The following is a 16,570-nucleotide window of genomic DNA, read 5'->3' as shown; positions in this document are numbered from 1 at the left end:
ATTCATTTTACCTCTGTGGAAAAGCATGTAAATTGATCACTAAACTTAACTCGTAATGGTCCACACCAAGAGATTAGTGAGGTTGAGCCTGTCAACAGGATTGACTGGTTTGTCCATGGATATTTAATGAACTGGATTCAATCCAGCTAGTGCTGCAAAAAAGAAAACACACCTTGCCCAGCCAATCACCTTGAATAACCATATTGTGTGTGTATGTGTGTGTGTGTGTGTGTGTGTGTGTGTATCTCACATCACAACAAATGGTGAACTAGTGATGGTGGGGTTGGGGGTGGGGAAACACACAAGGCTGCCTCGGGGGGAGCTTGGTGTACAGGAGGCTCTGGACACTAGAACATTGCAAGTTGCTACTCTTAAGGGACACTGGGCCACAGGGACAGCTAACTAAGCCAATCTGTTGGTTCTCTGGTTAAGAAGTGACATATATACCAATTTAACAAATTAAAGCCTACCATTTACTATGTACATTCAAGCTTCCCCTAACACTTTACATTCAGTTAAATATTCAAATAACTCTCTACAGATTGTTAAACTAAATAAAATGCTGCTATTTCTTTCTAGCCTAAGGTGTTATCTGATTTAGGTCTGAGGTTTTGCTTGATAACTTCGGACATTGCTTCAAAATATCCAGTGTACGAACTACACAATTACTGCCTGAAACTTACCACTCGACAGAGCTCTTGCACATCATGTTGCATGAAGCTATCTAAGGTTTCCCACCTTTCAAAGATAAAACGGACAACTGTAATTAGACCTCTCAATTGCAAAGTAGTAAATTAAAAAGCAACTTAAGACTTCAAAATTAAATTGAACCATCAGCCATGACTCTCTAATTTTTTGAGAACATTAAGGGTTCTAACTCCAACAAATTTTTCAGTGGACAGCACAGTCAGCATTTTTACCCTCCTCTGAGGCCCACACTGCTGGGGGAGGCGATGTGGGCCCTCGCACTCTCCAGCCCAAGGGCTGTTTCTGCAGCAAACCTACAGCAAAGCCTCGATTCCCCCCAGGCAGAGCGAGCACAGGGAAGTACTCCAATGCCCCAGCCTCCCGGCGGGGAAAGCCCACACCATACGCGACAGAGGGACAGGCAGAGGGCGGACACATACCCAAATGACTTTGTCAGCTTTTTTGTTCCCACGGGCTTGTCACTGTGCTGTAGTTCGTAGAACACTCTCTGTAAGGCTAACGGTACGCTTTTAGATGAATCATCGCCCTCTGTCGGCATCATGTAGACAGCCTGGGAGAATAAATTTAAAAAAATTTAACTGCAATATAGAACTATCATTTCTAGAATCAAAATGGCTGAAGTAGTCACTATTGCTTTATCCCCAAACAGATCAGAAATTAGCTTTACCTAAAGCTCTCCAAAGAGGACGACTATAATTTCACATCTCTTGGAGCAACATATTAAGACATATACATTATATATATACTATGTATGTGTGTGTGTGTGTGTGTGTTTGAAAAGCAGAGAGCTTGAACAAGAGAAAGCAATTCCCATCCACTGCTTCACTCCTTAAATATTCCTGACAGCTGGGGCTGGGTCAGGCTGGAGTCAGGAGCTAGAAACTCCAATCTGGTTCTCCCATGTAGGTAGCAGGAACTCAAGTTACTGGCGCCATCATCTGCTGCATCCTACAAGTTCCAAGACCCATGCTCTTAGGCTGGCACAGCCCTCACTATTGCTGGCAATTTGGGAAGTAAAAACCAATGGATGGAAGATCTCTCTCAAACCCTGCCTTTCAAAAAAACTTTAAAAAAAAAAATCTAAAATATGTCTACCCTTTTTATTAATATCCTCTAATAATGTTCTATCTCCAAAAAAGGAAAATTAGACCTTGTAGCCAACTCATCCATGCTAATACAAAACTGTTTGCTTGCCACCAATCACTTCCTTATTTAGTTATTCTCAGCACAATCTGTAAAATCATTTTGGCTGCAGCAAACTTTTGATCACCCAATGTAGCTTAAACAACAGCTGCTCACGCACCAGGGAATGAGTGTAGCTTAACTGGGGGAGCCATGTGCTTTGCTGACCATTAACACAGCCAAGAAAAAAGGGTGATGTGAGGCAGGGGAGAGGTCCATCCACTCACCTTTCGTAGCTGGTTTGTGAAAAACAAAGTCTGCAGCAGGCTGTTCATGTAACAAGTCGCTCCCTGGTTCTTTAAGCCCACATAGCCTGTGTGCTTCTTTGAATCCCACCTGGAAGATCAATTCGAGGTTAATGGTGACCAGGACAGCACCTCGGCTCTACCACGTGTGGAGCCAGCCTCATACTTCCCCATCACGCACCATCAGCACCTCTTCTCCAACATCCCGACAGGGAACACGGCCCACGCGCTCCTCGGCAGCAGACCCATCGGGCCCTTCAGTGGCCACTGCCTCCTTTCTCATGCCTGAGCGTGTGGATTAGCGTCAACACAACCAGCATGAGAACAGCCCTGGAACACGTGTGCTGCCAGCAGCACCGTTGCCACTGGTCAAGATCAGCAGTGAGGGACACTGCTCAAGCCCCGCAGCTACGTCACATGTGCCTCCCAGCGATGCTGGTCACTGGCACAACATGCAAGTCACACCTGCAGCCCAGCAACCAGCAGACAGAGAAAGCCCTTTCTGGGGCAGAAACAGACAGCACGTGCAGCTGGCATGTTTCAGGTCACACTTCTCAAACCCAGAGCTTTCTTCCCCTCATTTACCATGTGAGCAGCTGGAGGAGAAAAGGCAGATTTTGTGAGTTAACTGTCCCATCCTCTCCAGCCGCAAGAGCACCAGAGGGAGAGCTGCCTGGAAGCAGACCGCAGCTGGCACTGCCCGAGGCACAGCCGTGAAGCTGTGACACACCAGCGACTGAGCTGGTGGGGCGCCCTGGAGACGCTCACCATGTCCTCAGTCAACGGCACGCTCAGAGGCCCGGGTGTTTGTGGGTGCAGAACCAGGCTCCAGTGCTGCCTTCCCGCTCACTCACTGCTTGGGCTCTCAGGGGTCTCGTCTCTCCCAATGAAAGCAGAGCACTCTACTGTGGTATCTCAGTACTGGTCTCAGCACCCCCACCAGGAGTCTACACGTGCTTCAAAAACAGAAACCCAGAGCTGGCGTGCTGACCACAATTACATGCCTAGTGCCCAGCACACCAGCTACGGAAGGAAGGGTGGGGCGGACGTGTTTCTCCGTGTGTACACGTCAAATACATGCATCCCAAGTGTGGTGATGCTGCTTTCACTGTGGCACAAAAGCCCCCACTTAAAGAAAAACTTACGCAACTCCATGGGGAGCATCGGCCTGTACAAAGACTTCAAATGTCACTTTGTCATCATCTATAAATCCTTTCTCAGAATCCGTCACTTCCTATAAAAGACAAAGAAGATCCAATTTCATAGGCGCACATGAAAACAACCCCCAGTGACCTGTACTTAAAAAGACTAAAATGTTCTGTTTCAATTATGGAGTATTTTGATTTGTTTTATACAGTGATCTCTGAACAAAAACTGCGAAAGCCCTGAGGAAGCATCTGGGGCATGCACAGGTCAAAGGAACTGCAGGCGCTCGACAGAGCAGGGCTGGGCAGGGCGTCCAGCACCCTCCAACTTGGGTACCGCCTGAGGCAGTAAGGCAGCAACATTCCACTGCTGACCGGCTCTGCAAAACAGAGCCACCGTGAGCTGCCCTGCAAATCATCAAGTTACAGGAAACCACCTGACTCTGCAATCAAGGGTTCCAGGGGCAGGCCTTGCAGCGCAGCAGGTACAGCCCTGGCCTGCAGCTCTGGCTACTCCACTTCCGATCCAGCTCCCTGCTAATGTGCCTGGGAAAGCAGAAGATGGCCCAAGAGCCTGGGGGCCGGCATCCACGTGGAAGACCCACAGGAAGCTCCTGGCTCCTGGCTCCGGCCTGGTTCAGCCCTGGCAGTTGCAGCCACCTCAGGAGTGAATCAGTGGGTGAAAAAAATCGATCTCTCTCTCTCTAATAAATAAACGAAAATGGATCCCAAAAAGTATGTTATTTTTGAAAGGAAGTTTAGCCTGTCAGAAATCATCTCCAATATTTCACTAAAACTAAGACTTGACTCCACATGGCTTCACTTCAGCTAACAAACTGGGAAAAAAACACAAAAAGACACTTATCCAAACTGCAAAATAAAAAATTTGGTTCTAAAAGGAATAGAAGGATTTCAACAACAAAAGAATTTTGGAAGCAACCATGCTGATGACAAATACACTGTTACTTACACTCCAGGCCATAAAATTGGAAAATCCCCAATCATTTTCTTTATGGAAGAACAAATGGCTAATGCGGCGACTGAATGACTTCTCGTCGTCTCTGTAGTTTATTATCTTCAGTACTGCCTGCGCATGACAAGACCACGACCTGTTCAAAGAGAATCACCTGAGCCTTAGCAGACGTATGCAACTGAGGCTTCCACAAAGCAGTACACAGAATCCCGTCTGTGCTTTTCCCCTTCTCCTTCCGGGCTGGGCAACACATATGATCCCTAACAGAGACAAGGCTGTTTTTTCTGAATCCGTAGTGACTGCACTCAGGGTTTGCTTTTGTTCTTTGCATGAGTCATCTGAAGCCAGAACTTGATTGGATCTAGACAAGCTTCCCCACTCTCAACAGCAGTATCAAGGCCTTTTAGAGACCACAGCGTTTTTGTAGTGCTATTCTGGTATAGGTTAAGCCACCATTTGTGACGCTGGCATCCCATGTAGGAGCACAAGGTCCAGTCCCAGCTACTGTGTTTCCCAGCCAGTTCCCTGTTAATGTGCCTGAAAAAGCAGCAGTCAATGGCCAGGTGCTTGGGATTCAGCCACCTGGGACACTGGAATGGAGTTCTTGGCTCATGGCTTCAGCCTGACCCAAGTACAGCCATTGTGGCCATTTGGGGAGTGAACCAGTGGACAGCAGATTGGTATCTCTCTGCCTTTCAAATATATCTAAAATATGCCTTTCAAAAATAATCCAAAAATGAATGAACAACAAAAATGTTTTGGTAAAATAATTGTCAAATGAACGAATCACTAGGCAGGTATTTGGTGTAAGGATCAAGACACTGTCTGGGACGCTTGCACCCTGTTCCAGTCCTGGGTTCCAGTCCTCTCTTCCAATCCGTTTCTTGCTACTGACCACCCTGGGAGGCAGCAGGTGATGGGTCAAAGAGAAGGAACACCCAGGATGAGCTCCCAGTTCCTGGCTTTAGCTGGCCCAGCCCCAGATACTGCAAGCATTTGGGGAGTGAACCAGCAGATTAGATATTTCTGTTTCTCCCTCTCTCTTCCTTTCTAATAGGCAGGGAGAGAAGGGAGGAAGGAAGAAAAGAACATTGAGGGGAAAAAAGCTAAAAAGCAGCTGCGCAGGGTAAGCCTGTGGCCTGCACTGCCAAGTCAGGCACCACGTTCCAGCAGCAGCCCCGCCCCTGTGCAGACCTGTTCTTCCCAGCACCTCCCGGTCACACCGAGCAGGGGTGGTGCAGCACCGAACCACAGGCCTTCTGGGTCTCACCAGCAGTGCTGTCCTGCCCAGGTGCGGACGGATGCATCAGTGAGTCCCAATCCCCTGAGCATGGACACCAAATCCCAACCACAAGAGAACAGACCATCCATGCAGTCAGATGCGGGGTAGACCACAAGAAAGTCTCTGGACCAATATTTAAAAGCCAAAAATGGGGTGGACGTTTGGTACGTGGCTGAGACTGTTTAGATGCCCACATCCCATGTAGGAACGCCTTGGTTTGTAGCCCTGGCTCCATGTCTGGCTTCAAGCTACTGCACACACTGGGAAGTAACAGGTGATACAGTTCAGGTAGCTGGCTGGGTCCTTGCCACCCCAGTGGGAGACCTAGATTGAGTTGCCTGAGCCCTGGCTGCTGTGGGCATCTGAGACTGATCCAAACGAAACAGTTTTTTCTCTTCCAAACAAAGTGAGAAAACAAAAAGACACAGCACCTTAAAGTCCACTGTAGAATGAATCTATGGCTAAAGTAAGACTTTGTAATTACATGTTACACTTGAATGCTGAACTGCTGTCAGACCCTGCACAGCAAGTGAGCCAGTGTTGTCTGCTTGCACAGGATGCTCATACTGGACATGGAGGTCACTGTGTTTCTAACTGCTGCGCAGGCTGTAACTATGGAGGAACCCTCCCCCGCAAAACAATGTCCCAATTCTGATCAGATCACATAGTGTACACACAGGAACAAAAAAAAATCTGACCTATAAGCAGGTCCTAGCTAGCTATATGGCAAGAAATTGACTTGTAGCTTCCTAAACATTAAATAGACTGCACTTCCCTGGGCATTCACAGAACTGCTACAGCTCTATGGAGAACTTCATACGGCACCGTCGGGGAGTGGCAGGGACACTAGAGCCAATGTACAAAGTGTGATGGTGGGAACCACACTTTCTTCAAATAAGTCAACAGTGACAAGGGCAGGCACCTAACACAGGAGTTAAGCCACTGCTTGGGACATACACATCCCATACTGGAGCACCTGGGTTCATGTCCCACCCAGCTTCAAGTCCACCTTCCTGCTGATGCAAACCCTGGGAGGCAGCAGGTGATGGCTTGGACCCGGATGTGGTTCCTGGCTCTTGGCTTCAGTCTGGCCAGCCCCAGATGTGAAGATGTTTAGGGAATGAACCACTGGAAGGGAACATTCTTTTTCTTCCTTTTAAATAAATGTTTTTTTTTTTTAAAGATTGAAGTTTTTTAGGTCAAACCAATAGTGTAGGAAGTTTGAAATACTAAAAAGTGAAACCTCTCATTTTTGGTTTCATGTGAAGAAAGGAACCATCAAGATTGCTCTTCATTTTAAATTATCTTATAATAAATTCCCCCTTAGACATTAAGTATTTTTTTCTAAAGTAAGTCAGAGGCCCAGGTTATAGACTTCTCAAAGAATGCTTGATTCATGCCTTCTGAATAGCCGAGGATGACTGCCTATCACAAAATGCAACGGCTGCGAGGCCCTGACGACCACCATCTTGGGGGAGGAGAAGTAAGCCAGGTAGCTCGGTGGTCACCTAAGCTGGTTGGCCCTGATTCCACGGGCTGGTAAGACTTAACAACATCAACTTTAATTTTTTACGTTTAAGAAAAAATACACTTCTAGTTTAGACAAAATACATACCCAATGAGTTTTTAAAGAGAGAAATGTGTTTCAATCTAATTTTAAAATCTAAGGGCTATGCAGAGGCAGCAAGGAAATTTAAAGTGAAACTGAGTTAGCCGATCAAATGGGGCTTCTGATATGCAGTATGACTATGTGCATTTGTAGTTGCATCATTTAAACTGTCTTACGTGGAATCAGATTCAGCATTGCACTGCAGAAAGAATCCTACGCTTTTTTGGTGTGGTCTGTCTGGATAAAAGCGTGGCATCACCATAATCTTCCATGGCAGATTTCGCACAAAACACGGAGGGCTAAGGACCGACTCACTCAGTCTGCTGAAGCGCTCGACAGTGAACTGAAAGGTGGCCTCGGAGCGCCAACTGGTGTCTGCAAGAAAACACGTCATCAGTCACAGAGCCAGGCAGAAGCGGCAGCACTAGCACAAATCGGCAGCAACTGGGCTACACAGTCAGTATCACTGCTAAAACCAAAACCTTTGTGGAAATGGCAGGGCAGCATTGGTTCCAATCGATTAAAGCCTAAAACTGAGAAGACACAGGTTCTAAAGGAAATCCACCAATCAGGGCTGATTACACACATGCCTTCTCTCTTGGATTCAAGAGTCCAGCACAGTAGCAACTTCCACTCTACCATGTCTTAATTCCCAGCACCAAGGGAGCAGACTGGGCACATTTGTGGAAAGAAAAGCCTCGAGCTGTGCCTGTCAGGCAGGGGCGCTGCGCTCGTGGGCCTGCGAGCCTCAGAGTGGGTGGGAGCTGGGCGTCCCTGATGCACGGCACTGCGAAAGTCAGCAAGATGGCTAAGAAGTCATCCTAAAAACAAAGGTTACCTTCATCAGCTCACCATTTTGTGAAACAGCCTGGATTCCCCGTGTAGAATAATTTAAAAAAAAAAAAAAAAAGGCAAAACGCTAGAATTCTTTCCTAACATGAGTTAAAGTAAACATTAAAGGTTAACAAAAGTGAGGTTAACAAAGAATCAAGGCTCCCCAAATACACTGTTTGTTGGCAGCTTTGAACTACCCCCTCCTGGTGACCACAGGCCCACCAGTCCTGACACACCACTGCTGTAGGGGCAAGGCGCTCTCATGCCCACCACCATCCTGGTACTGACTTCATGAAACACAATGAAGTTGCCAATAAAATCATCACAGCAAGGCCGAACTGCTACAGAAGTTTCTAACACTTTCTTTCATGTTCCATTCCTGTCTCCCTGCGGAATGGGAACAGTTCACTGACCAGCAGGAAACCAGGAGCCCACTCCCAAGGGGTCCTGCTCTACGAATACACAGGGTCTGAAACGCTTTTGCTGACCCCGCGTTACGTGCTATTTTGATAATCCTGAGCTCCGTGACGCCAGGGCACAAAGTAAGAACTGCAGGACCTGGAGAAGAGCACGTTCATCGGAACACACACCAGTCGTCCACCCTCAGCCGCTGCAGGCCCGGATCTGTGCCACAACCCTCTGTCTCCAAACTTCACCAACACAACTGAGTTTCCAGCACAGGCTACCCTCAGCATACAGAAATGGAAGTTCTTACCTAACTAATCTGTGCTTAAGAAAACATGTCCATCAGTCCTCACAAGAGGGTAGTATTCTTGGCCAAAAGAAATAAAAATTAAAATGTTTGATGATTAGCACTTTCACCTTCTTTTAAACACTCGTCACCCCCATTCTTTCACTGCACATGAACCTACCCAGAAGCCTAGGCACATGCCCCTTGGAAAGAAGAGCAGCTGAGAGCTGGGTCCTGTCTGAGACAAATTATTTATCTGAGCCTTTTCAAGGGGTAGGTGTGACCCTAATCCCCTGGCAGAACACGAGTCCACTACTAGGCAAGAAACATTCAAAGTAATGATGCTCTCAACCACTTAAAACACAAATCACAGCTGAGCAGCACTGAAACCCTGCAAAGTAGACAAGGGTAGGTAGATATGACTTAAACACCACCCAACAGGTGAAGAAACTGAGGATTGTGGAGGTTAAGTATTTTACAGAACAACTGGATTTCAGTGCCCCTTGCCTGGGGGTGTTAAAATGCCATTCCTGGAGGAGGCTGGCCTTGTGGTACACCAGCATCCCATAATGGAGCACTAGTACAAGACATGTGGCTTCTAATTTAGCTCCCTGCTAATGCGCCTGGGAAGAGAGTAGAAATGGCCCAACGACAGGTCCCTGCCAACTGATGTGCCAGGACAGAATTCCTGGTTTCTGGCTCCTGGCTTTCAGCCTGGCCCAGGTCTGACTGTTGCAGCCATTAAGGGAGTGAACAAGTGGATGGAAGAGATCAGATAGATACACACAAAATCTAAACTATAAATGCCTTCTTGCCCTTCAAGTATTAAATGGAACCATGCTGGTCAAAGTCAGCATGATCCTAAGTCTAGCAGATCTCCTCCAGGCCCCCCCGCCATTCCTCCCTCAGAGGTTGTGGCCTACTCCCCACTACTCCCTGAGCCCACACTGCCCTGCATGCGGTGTGTGGCCCATGCTTGTTCAATCACATACTGCATTTCTGCCTCACACACTGGGCACCTTCTTAGGACAGGAGGGAATTCAGCATGAGACTCCATGCCAATAAAAATGTCCCTTCGATAGCTCAAACACTTCGGACTAACAGAATAATTGAAATGTTGTACTAAATACCTGCAGGAAGGCCTACAAAAAAGTAGTAACTTCAAAGTCATCTGTAACAGACATGGCCGACCAATAAACAGCTTTGTTTAAGGAAAGAAGTGAAACAGTACTGGGAGCCTATGTACTATTTTTGCAATGTTTTCAAAACTTAAAAAGCACACTGGGGATTACAAAGGACACCTCCTGCCTACAGAATCAGACTCGTTAACTGGAGACTCCAATCTACCTGGACGCAGCAAACGCCGCAGCACACTGCCACTACGCCAGGATGATGGGCTCCACTACGTGCTGTCACCACACCCCCTGAGCCCTGCCTGCAGCACCTGCAGCTGCAGCAGCAGACAACACAGAGCCCAGAGCTCCCAGCATGCCCTTCTCATAGCATCTTGACTATGTGGGGTATGGCCAATGAATGGCCTGGGTTTTATGTGCATGAAGAAACCACACAGACACAGGAATTCGGATTTTTCAGTCAGGAAGCTTAGCCTGAAATGTCCCCAAATGGCCCTCCTGTGATCTCCAGGTACCTACACCCCAAACCTGTCTGCAGACACCCACAAACCCAGATCTAAGCTTTCACAAGTCATACTTGCTCTGAGACTCAAGCAAGGAACAAGAAACTTGACTAAGGGCTGGAAGTTGATTCTGATGCTTGTCTTGCTACGCAGAATAACTTCACACAAAACGTCCTTACCAAGGAGGCCCCTTTGCTTGTCAATCAAGTCCCTAACAATTTGGCTACCAAAAAAAAAAAAATCTAAGCCAGGAACTCCAAGGTCACATGACCTTGTGTGAAATGGCAAAGGGAGAGGCAGGGCAGCGGTGCTCCAATCCAGGGTCTTGGAGAAGCAGCGTAGATTAGGGTCAGGAGGGGCAGCTCTGACACGTGCTGCACAACACAGAAGTGTCGACAGCAGCCCTCTTTTCACAACACACTTACACCCTGCCAGACAGGGTTTCCTAGGAAGTACTGCAGCCGGGAATATGCCTCAGCTAAGATTCTGCCCCCAGAACCAGAACCATCTCCCGCCCTCCCCCCGTCCCTGCCACCACAGGACGAAGTTCAGAGGGATGGACTGCACCAAGCCACTGGCCGGCCCCAGGGCTGCTCCAACCCAGGCCCCTGGAAGGCTATTTTCTCCATTTGCGTTCACTTTCTGGTCCTGTGATTTAATTCCATTATTTACCACTACTACGAATTTGCCTCACACTAAAAAGGTGAATATACCCTCGTGTCAGGGATGGCACGTGGCAGACAAGTGGCTCGTTGTGACCTTGGACGGGGGACACTGACACCTCCACTGCAAGGGCAGCCGCCACAACAAAGCTCCACAGCTGGTGAGAAACTGCCTGTGCCTGCACCTGTGTTGCTCCCCAGCCCTCCCCGTCGAGTGGGCAGGCACCGGAACCCCCTGCTCTGAATCGGTCAGAGCCAGCTCCTGCTCCTGCACCGACTCAGACTGGCCAACACCGCTCCTGGTGCCTCACGCCTGGCCGTGCCTCCCCAGATGCTCTCCCTCAACACTCAGGCCAACAACCAAAGAGACCACACCCACACCGCTGCCCTTCCTCTGCAGTGGAAAGCGCACTCCACGGTAACAAAGCAGCGGGTATAGACCACGCCTCTTTACCTTCCTCAGATATTGCCTCAGCCAGCTGCCAGGGGGTAAGCCGCACTGTGAGAGAACTCAACTACGGCTGCGGTTTCTCATGGAGGCTCAACTTTTGGCAGGAGGTCTGAGCGGCAGTCCTCTTGGCGGTGCGCCCGTGACTGATGGTCTCTTTCAACTGCCCCGTTACTCCCCTGGGAAGGACACAACCCTCGTGAGGATTGATGGACATGCTTTGACAGAACACGGTTTCATATCAAACTGCAAGATTCCAGGGGCTGCATAAAGCAAGTACTGGCTGCTCCCTTCTCATGACTCTGACCTCTCAAAAGTTTAGGTCACATTATGTGATAAATCTTAAGAGGAATGTCTCTAGAGAAAAAAGTGGTCTCCTAGACACAAAATGCCCATACATGTGCTTTCTCACATGGAAGCCACAAACCAAAATGTGGGGGAAGAAGCCCAAAGCTCGAATCCGATTTCACACCCAATCGGAGCGGGCAGGGACTATCAGCTACTAACGACTGATAAGCTCGCTGCAGTGAGAGTGTACTGGTAAGCCACGTTCCAATGTCTGGAGGCATCTTGCTGCAAACAGAAAGGAGAGTAAGATGTGCGTGTTGATCTGAACACTAGCCAAGGCAGGGGAACCACTGGCCTGGGTCAAAGCCCGCTGACTGCAGACTGGGCTGCACAGACCTCCCTGCCTGGGCCAGAGAGCTTTAACTTACCTGGGGGGTTTGTAGGCCATCATGAAATCAAAACCAACCAAGAGCCTAAAGTTCCCTCAGATGTGAACTCCTGAAAACTAGCTACCCTCCAGAAACTCAGAGGCACTCAAGGAGAAAGGAAGGGTCACGTCTGTCCGACCACTCTCCGCCCGCTGCACAAGAGCCAAGCACAGGTACTCACCGTCCTCCATGTCCTCCTCCGTGTTGCTGTGCCCGTCGCTCAGGGCCACATTGCCGTTGATAACAGGGTTTTGAGTGATTCTGGGTGGGTCATCTGTATCTCCAGCTTCAAAGAAAACAAAAACACTCCATGGGTTTTACCTTCATGATTTTGATGAAATAAACAAGAATACATTCACTTTTGACAGCTTTCGCTGACTGGAACTCCAATTCTAGCACACACAAAAGATGCACTCTAATGCGTAGTTGCTAATGTTTAGTAAATATAAATTTTACTGCTTTCAAATGTTAAGGAAAGCCTGAACACAGGCTATTCACCACACAATCTGAGCCATTTGCAGTGATACTTATGTAATAAAGTTTTTTTGTACATTCCTTTATGTAAATTCTTATTATTTAACTCGTATTCTACGATAGCTAATGAGCTTTATTTAGGAACCTTTACATAACTGAAAACAACTACTTTGAAAAGGTTCTGTAATTTACTCAACCCTGGGGCCAACTCTGTGGCGCAGCGGGTAAAGCCACTGCCTGCAGTGCCAGCATCCCATATGGGTGCCAGTTTGAGTCCTGGCTGCTCTACTTCGGATCCAGCTCTCTGCTATGTCCTGAGAAAGAGTAGAAGATGGCCCAAGTCTTTGGGCCCCTGCACCCATGTGGGAGACCTGAAAGAAGCTCCTGGCTTCAGCTCTGGCCATAGTAGCCATCTGGGGAGTGAACCAGCAGATGGAAGACCTCTCTCTCTGCCTCTGCCTTTCTGTAACTCCACCTTTCAAATAAATAAAATAATCTTAAAAAAAAAAAAACTCAACCCTACAAGCTCATTGAGGTTACTAAACAAACAGTACAGAGTATAACAAATGTCTAGAGCTTGTCACTTCAAACACAAGCCAGTGCCTTCAACATCTAATCGTCATACTCAAATGTCCTGGAGGATGACGTCTATATAATTACACAAAGAGAATGGAAAATATTCAGAAACCAAAATAAAATGAGCTTGTCATTATAAATGCTTGGTAAAATCTGGCTTGAAAAACAATCAGGAGCTTGAATGACAAATATGAGGCACATACTCCAACATCTAATCACTGGCTCTATTCATCAGTTCAAAACACAGCAACTTGAAAGTAAAACAAACCACACCAGGCCATTAAGGCTTAGGGATGTTCATACTGCCCATGGAAATGCACTCTTTTACATACCACAACAGTTTGCTACACCTAATGCTGGTTCCATGCAGTCTACAGAACTGGCGTCCTGGTAGTGAGGCTCTCTCATGGAGTCTCAGGTACAAGAGAGGTGCTTCGGTCAACATACATGGGTGTGAGTTGCGTCTTCCCAATTCCAGAGCCCTTCAGCCTCTGGATCCAAATGCATCTTGATTCAGCACCAAGGACAGCATCCCTCCCAGTCTTCAAAATCCCAACTTCTGCTTCACCTCACAAAAACGTCTCTCCATTGATTCCTATACAAAATAGTGCTTTCTTCCCTTCTTAAAATACTCAAAATACTAAGAAACTTGTACTACCAGTCAAATTCAGACACAGACATTTCAGATTACTTCTGATCTCGATGAACTCAATGACTATGTTAAAAGTGGGGCCAGGCTGTGGCCTAAGGGGTAAAGCCGCCACCTGCAGTATGGGGCATCCCATATGGGCTCTGGCTGGAGTCCTCACTGCTTCACTTCCGACCCAGCTCCCTGCTCATGTGCCTGGGAAAGCAGTAGAGGATGGCCCTAGTCCTTGGCCCCTGCACCCACATGGGAGACTCAGAAGAAGCTCCTGGCTCTCTGCTTCAGATGAGCGCAGCTCCGGCCATTGCAGCCAACCAGGGAGTCCATCAGTGGATGGAAGACCTCTCTCCCTCTGCCTCTCCTTCTCTAACTTCCGACTTTCAAATAAATAAATAAATCTTTTAAGAAAATAAAATGAGGACCACACATACTTGTAGGAAGTCTAAACTGTGGCAAGTTATATAACTCTGCAGCTGGTCTATAAATCTAAAGTGCTGTAAAGACAAGATCTTTTATTTTCTGTAACTTGTAACTGCGAGGTGTGTCAAGCGGCACACATCAGAGACAGCATTCCCATCTTCCAAGATGACTGTACAGCTAGAGCTGGGCCAGGCTGGATGAGGAACTCAATCCATGTCTCCCTTGTGGGTGGCAAGGACCAAACCTCTTGAATGTCACCTGCTGCTTCCCAGGGTGTGCACCAGCAGGAAGCTGGGGTCAGGAAGGCATTCCAACAGGGACATGTGGGCATCCTAACACTTAGGCCAAATACCCACTCCAGATGAAAGTTATCAGTGATTTCAAGAGGACCACAGAAACCAGACAGTGAGATCCTAGTGAGTCTGGGTCATAGCTAAAGAAAGGTTCACTTTGGAGACTTGAGATACAGTATCTTTTCATCAAAAGTTATGGCAAAGTAAAAACCAAGGTCAATTCAAGGGATCCATGGATCCTCTAGTCATGATATCCTACAACATGGCATGGGAAAAAGAAAATCAGTAACTTGTAGCCCAGTCTCTTAGAAGTTGGACCAAGTGCAAAGGGATGACTTAAGAGAGATCAGCATTTTACGGCACCGTTCTATCCAGGAAGACAACTCCGAAGCAGTTCCCTGAAATGCACCAAACCACAAGTCAGGTTCCACATCTGGGCTAAATCCTCCTGAGCAGTGCCCCGGTTTTTACATCCAAATTAGCGTATTTATGTTGTTTGGACCAATTTGTCCCTTAGCACCCCTCACAGGCTTGGAGAGACAGTGAACAATGTCAGAAGAGGTGCAAAGGTAAGAGGCCACCGACCAGTCCCCCTGCACCTCAGGAAACGGACTTGGCTAACGCCAAGACCCAGAAAGTTCTCAACCACCCAGTGACTGAGTGTTGCAGTTCCTCATCAATGAGCTAGTTCTGAAAGAGAACTGAAAGTTTAAGACACAGTAAACCCTTGGACAGTTATCAAAGGGCCAAAACACAAAAAAACTTCCTTATAGGCTTCTAGAAACAGCCTAAAAGATGAGACTACCTTCGGGAAGAACCGTGTACACAACTGCATAAGTAAGTGCTCTACTCTTGAGCTCTACCTCTGCCTAGCTGGAATTTTATGCCATGTTAACTCTGATGTGGCTAACTTTCTGACAGAGAGCCATCTCAAATAATGAGACTGGCGATATGTTTAGCAAACACCAGGGACCACGTGCAATGCCCCAAAAAGAAGAAGTCCCTGATACGCTAAATGTCTGCAGGTTAAAATGAAGCAACTACCATTCAAAAATGTGCGTATCACACTGGGAAATACAATATTTCCATTAGCTGTTGACAGTGAACCTTTCAGCAACAAACCATGTGCTAGGTATCAGAGGCATAATTCTAAATGTATGTGTAAAAGGTACAAAACGTGATTCCTTTAACACACCACAGGTTTCTAGCTTCTGTGTTTTCTCCGCTTTTATTGAGAGTGTCTATGCTCCCATGCAGCTTCCTCCCCACCGACTCCCACCTGTGATGTCACAGAACTACCTCAAAGAACACTGGCCAATTGCTATGGAAATCAGGCAGCACTAACTTAGTGCCTGAATTTCACACCTGGATGACATCCAGAAAAAGCAGGATTCCGATTTGTTGACTTTGACATCTGTCACTTCGCAAGTATCTACCCCTAAAAAGGTTAGGGTGTCACACCACAACCAGTAAAACTTCACAGCCTCCCAACTACAAGTTTCTGTGTTACCACCAGGTGGTGCCTTGGCCACAAAAATTCGGCTCTGCCTTAGATTCACAGGTGCCTCCACGCAGGGCTCCCATTCTGCCAACTGCACTCCGTTTCAACAGAACACAGGGCCAGGCCGCAGTCCCGGGCTGGCTGGAAGGAGCCTCAGAGCACACCTTCCCACCCAACTCCATCAGCTCACCTCAAGTTCCACGGCAAACCCCTCTGGCTTCTATGTGGTCTTCCTCCCTGCCCCTCCTCTCTCCCGGCATTGAATCCATTTTTAAATTACTTAAAATAGAGGTTATCAAAGCAAATTACAACCAGTGTCTGCATATAAACTTGAAGCTGATACTTATTTCTCAAATCGTAATCCCACAAATATTTCAGAAGAACAGTTTATAAAACTCAGGGCTGGGTCTCCAAATCCATGGGCTAAGTAAGGAACCCCATCGCTATGCCAAATCACCTTGTCCAAGCCTGCGGTTCCCAGCCATGTGTGCATGGCCCTGCCGGGCAGTCTGCGGAGCCTGGGGGAGTT

At 47.5% G+C, this 16,570-nt stretch overlaps 1 protein-coding gene across 16 annotated transcripts in view; it reads right to left on the bottom strand.

Moving 5' to 3' along the window:
* USP7 (ubiquitin specific peptidase 7) overlaps positions 1-16,570 on the bottom strand; it is a 77,332-nt gene that overhangs the window by 17,398 nt on the left and 43,364 nt on the right. For 8 of the 16 annotated variants that reach the window (XM_089321222.1, XM_051847390.3, XM_089321227.1 and 5 more), the window contains exons 2-8: positions 12,313-12,417; positions 7,321-7,519; positions 4,251-4,389; positions 3,281-3,369; positions 2,118-2,226; positions 1,128-1,258; positions 684-738 (exon numbers count right to left, since the gene is read on the bottom strand). In XM_089321222.1, coding sequence (XP_089177348.1) covers positions 684-738; positions 1,128-1,258; positions 2,118-2,226; positions 3,281-3,369; positions 4,251-4,389; positions 7,321-7,519; positions 12,313-12,417 — 827 coding nt within the window. Of the gene's footprint in view, positions 1-683; positions 739-1,127; positions 1,259-2,117; positions 2,227-3,280; positions 3,370-4,250; positions 4,390-7,320; positions 7,520-11,421; positions 11,576-12,312; positions 12,418-13,513; positions 13,673-16,498; positions 16,542-16,570 lie in introns of those variants that run through there. The other 8 variants (XM_089321233.1, XM_089321231.1, XM_089321232.1 and 5 more) reach the window with 6 other exon arrangements.

The sequence above is a fragment of the Oryctolagus cuniculus genome, chromosome 19 (assembly GCF_051225735.1).
Source record: "Oryctolagus cuniculus isolate XC-2025 breed Fujian yellow rabbit chromosome 19, ASM5122573v1, whole genome shotgun sequence".
NCBI lineage: Eukaryota > Metazoa > Chordata > Mammalia > Lagomorpha > Leporidae > Oryctolagus > Oryctolagus cuniculus.
The sequence above is the reverse complement of the archived record's forward strand: the minus strand, read 5'-3'. Positions and strand labels throughout refer to the sequence as shown.